The sequence below is a fragment of the Aethina tumida genome, chromosome 3 (genome assembly GCF_024364675.1).
Source record: "Aethina tumida isolate Nest 87 chromosome 3, icAetTumi1.1, whole genome shotgun sequence".
NCBI classification, from domain to species: Eukaryota; Metazoa; Arthropoda; class Insecta; order Coleoptera; family Nitidulidae; genus Aethina; species Aethina tumida.
Window position 1 is genome coordinate 36,110,841 of NC_065437.1, and position 4,669 is coordinate 36,115,509.

Below are 4,669 nucleotides of genomic sequence, written 5' to 3' on the forward strand. Positions count from 1 at the left end.
TCCTGAATACATATTAGGATATATCAGGCGTCATTAGTATAAATGTTAGGAAGTTCTACTTTATTCCAGTATGTATTTATTTTAATAATATCTGTAAAAGATGTAAATTATATTTTTTATTTTTTTAAAATATATATTGTAACTACGGTTGAAGAAAACCTAATTAAAAAAATACAAATTAACTATATATCCTGGTGGATCAATATCAGTTAGTTAATTAATCACTTGAATTAATTAATTGGCTTGAATAATTATGTACAATTTAAATAAATATTATTATTTTAAATATTTATTATTTTATAACCATTTCGTGTACACAGAGCACAACATAACAAGAAAAATCTGTTGTGTTCATGAAGATTTCATTAATTTTATTATATTTTTTACTAAAATGTTGTGTTGTGATAATTTTACTTGTTTTAGATTAAGAAAAAATATTAAAATTATATTTTAATCAAATTGAAAAACGTTAATAAATTAGATTTATTTAAATCTGATCTGATATACAATTTAAAATATTACCTATGAATTGAATAGCTCTAGGTTAAAAATTACACGCAGACAGTGAAATCTGCTCCCGGATAATAAAACTAAATATTTAAGGGTTTATTTAAAATGGTATTGAATTGATGTGATATAAAAAGTATATAAATATACAAAAAATATAACCTAGGCAAGAGGAAAATTGTGGTGGGGGAACGGCAAAGTATATATAGTAGGGAATTCCAACTGATAGATCATATTATAACCGCACAGCACACAGAGTACAATTTTATGAATCACATCCGAGATAAGTGATCGAGAGTGTATTTTAACTAATAAATAGTGTAATTGCTCGCTGATACGATCAATGGCAGTCTGGTTTTTGTCTAAAGGTAAATTTGATGGTGTTGTGGTGTGTACGTACATATTTGGGACGCTTAGTCACAAAAATTTTGAATGTGGTGCTGCGACGATCGAACGGGGGGGACTCGGTGAAATTTGCGACTTGTGAGGGGCTGTGCAAGTTGACGAAGCCAACCGAAAGGCAGTCATATATCAAGTGAACCATGGTGCACGGAGTCCGGTGCCGGACTTGGCCAGTCCAGTCGATCTCGAACCGTCCGATCCGTAGTTTCTCTCTCCCATCCTTCTAATGTATTACAAAAATGACCGTAGACACCACAACATACCGCACGCTATCTTGTGAGTCACACCTCCGAATCTTGCGCGACTCATTGTTGCGCTTGTTGTTACTTGTTGATCGTCGACTCTTCTCTAACTCGCTCTGTTTTTGCAGATATTATCATTGCAACATTGTTTGTCGTCTTCGTCTCTTCTTGCCAAGGTGCCCCAAGAACCCAAAATAGAGCCCTGGAGACCAAATGGTACACGTCACCCTGCGAGCAACCCTTGACCAAGGCAAGACATGGCAGAAGTCCTAAAACAATTGAGTTGAACGATGCCATCACTAACATCAAGAAGATTAAACAAACATTTTACAAAGCCTTACAGGTATGTTATATCAATTTAAAACTTTAAGTAGTTAGCTAATAAATTTTTCTATCATTTTAAGACTAAGGGCGAATTTGACAAACCACTTTGGCTCCTCAAGAACATTAAAAAAGATCGAAAATGCGCAACCAACAAAAAGCTTAGCACCAAGGAACAAGTAAGTCCTCATCAAATCCCACAATGCAATACAATACAAATTATTGATTGTATCGATTTTTTCAGCTCAAGTGCCAGTTCAGAGTGTTGCAAAAGTTCGGTATATGGATCGACAAAATCGAAGAGCAAAAGGTGATTAACGTGGAACCAGCAGTTCTGGATCAACGTTTGTCAAACTATACCAAAGCCAAAGAATCTTTAAGGAAGGTCATGTGTGAAGTGCACGAAGAACTGAATAAAGACACGAGAACACCGAAGGTGAAAAATTACAAATTTCCCAATGAAGTTGACCGAACGACGATGAAAACCTTGGACTTCAAATTCTTCAAAGAACTTGTCAACACACTTACGAAGATCCAACGAATGTCCAGTCAGAGATGGCGAAAGAAAAGGGACAAGTTGAAAAACAAAAATTAAGTGCTGCTAAATACGAACGATACGTTTTCAAGAATAGTGTGCATCGACAAACATGAACCGATAGTTCCTCAGCGCCCTGTAGCGATGAAGGAGTCTGATGAAGAGGTGGCAAAACTCAAAAATAAAAGTGCCGTATAAACTAAGTGATCTGCAACAGTGAAAATTCGTTTGTAATTTAGTGAATTGCATTTTATCTGTGATACTTCGACTTTCTTTTAAAATTTAAATGTGTGATATATTGTAAGTAACTTATTTATTTATAATAATTTATCAAAATATTTATTACCTAGTATAATTTTTTTACACTTTTATGTACATACATAATGAAAATAAATCAGTATTATTTTTTAATTGTGGTTTCTCTTCTATTCCCTTTCGGAGATAAGTCCATAAATTTTGTGAGGCTTCTTCAGTTTTGGGAATGCAACAAATTTGTGTACGATTATCGTTGTATGGTTTAGGTAAGGAACAAAAAAAGAATTGCATTATCTCTTCTTCCATCCATATATTTTAATATGCACCTTAGTAAAAAGTTAACCAGTCTTGAACTATTATCAATGATAATAGTTGGTTTTTCCATCTTCTTCAGTCAATGACTTTGATATTTTAAGCAGTTTGATTGCAACCAACCATTCATGTATGTTACCAAATTTAAAGGTTAATTCAGATTGTTTTGATTTTTAATAATTATCATATTATGTCAATTTAAGACACTTGAAATTAAATAAATATGAATAAAATTGTATGATTTAAAAAATTCTATAAAATAAACAATATTAAAATTAAAAAAGGCGAAACAAATATTACCTAATTAGGAAATCATTTAATCTATTATAAAACAAATAATGCCAAGTGGTTACTAAAATTACATCGACATAAAAAAATAATAATGAGATTAACCACTTAATAAATGTTATTATAATTAAATAAATCTCAATCCGCAAGTTTGTTAATTATTTTTTATCACTTTCTTCAATTCATAAAATATGCCTAAATACATTATCACCTTATCACCAACTACGTATAATACGTTACTAATTTTCGTGACGTCGACATTAAATGTTATTATCTCACAATTTAACATTTTATAATTTATAATTATGCTCCTCGGTTAACACCGCACATTTTATAAAGAAAAAAGAATATGGTTAATTTGTTACTTTAATGAACATTTTTATATTTATATAGACGTAAGTGTGTTTGTAATACGGAAAGTATAATAAATAATCTAAGTGTTAAATACTCAGAATTTAATAAAAAAAATTATAGCACATTTATTATTTTATTTGAGCCCCTAAATAATTATTAAGTTGAGCCCACACCACCACCTAGCGAAACATATTGACTCCATAGAAATGGTGTCATAAAATCAGTGCCATTGCGCGTCATACCGAAGATTATGACCGCCAATAAACGGGCGCATAATTTGGGGGTTTGGACCTAGTAAATTTAAATAAACATGTCAAAACGTAAAATACAGCTTTTATTGTTGTCCCGTCGATATTTATGAGGCGGGTCCGATTTTTCGGCCGTCGGAAAAGTAACAAATTCCATTTCGACAAAACATGTCGCTTCTACCTGTAATTATGAAAGGCCAACAACTTAGGACATATAATCATTGCGATTTTAGAAACTACGGCCCCACAGTGGTGGACACAACACGTCTATGTCTTAATCTTTCGACTTGACGCTAAATTGTCCTGTTTCACTCCGGTGTGAAGTATTGTTGTCGACAGAAATAATGCTTTGTTGCTTTATCAGTATTGTATACTTATGGTCGACACAAAGCTTCCAAAATTTCGGTTTGCAAACAATTTGCCAACATTTTGAATGAAATTTTCCATTAAATTTAGTTAAGAGCACAATATATGTAAATAAGTATCTTGGCAATAAATCACAGAAGTATCAATTTGATGCTTAAAATCTATATAATGGAGTTAAAATATGTTTAATTTGATAATTGAAATCAGTACTCGAATTCGAGTTAAATAAATAAAAAGCTCGTCCCTAACGGGCATTTGTTGATATTATGAGTTTTCATCGTGATAATTATTATACACGAGGTAGTCCGTTTTAATTTAATGCGAGATCTCTTTATTTATGATGAGTCATTTGTGAAATTTCACTGAACATTTCATAGTCTCTATTAGCAAGCTAGATTGTTAAAAAAACTACTTATTAGGACCGGCTATGTGTCATCTCAATTAATTCGTGGGTACACCTCCCTTTGTACTACCAAAATTTGATTAATTACGTAAGTTGATGGGCCTCTTGGAAAATTAACTGGGAAAATTAGTACATACCTGATTTATTTACATAAACGCTGTGATACTCCTACTGTACGATTGCCAAACGCTTAAATATAGATCAGATCTTCATAACTCGTCATACAAAAATTTGCCGTGTGCGAATTCAATTAGAAACCGGAAATTGTGTTTACATAAATCATAATCGTTAGATATGTAAGTATGTAAAATTGGTGTGTTGTCAATTATGGCAAAATCGAGGGAAATGATGTTAAATAATATATCTCAGCGTTATGTAGTACCGTCCATCTAAAAAGAAATTCCTGAATCTAAATTTTGGTGTATCAAAATGTCGT

The 4,669-nt window shown here is 32.0% G+C and overlaps 1 protein-coding gene across 2 annotated transcripts; it reads left to right on the forward strand.

Annotated features, from left to right (window-relative positions):
* Positions 1-760: 760 nt before the first annotated feature.
* Positions 761-2,363, forward strand: LOC109598690 (uncharacterized). 2 transcript variants are annotated; one of them, XM_020014594.2, is made up of 4 exons: positions 761-875; positions 1,280-1,494; positions 1,556-1,651; positions 1,717-2,363. In XM_020014594.2, exons 1-4 carry the CDS (start codon positions 851-853, stop codon positions 2,065-2,067), a joined length of 687 nt encoding a protein of 228 aa, XP_019870153.1. In that variant the 5' UTR covers positions 761-850; the 3' UTR covers positions 2,068-2,363. The 2 variants fall into 2 exon arrangements, with proteins under 2 accessions (XP_019870153.1, XP_049820540.1); XM_049964583.1 differs by having other exon boundaries at positions 770-1,185.
* Positions 2,364-4,669: the final 2,306 nt, after the last annotated feature.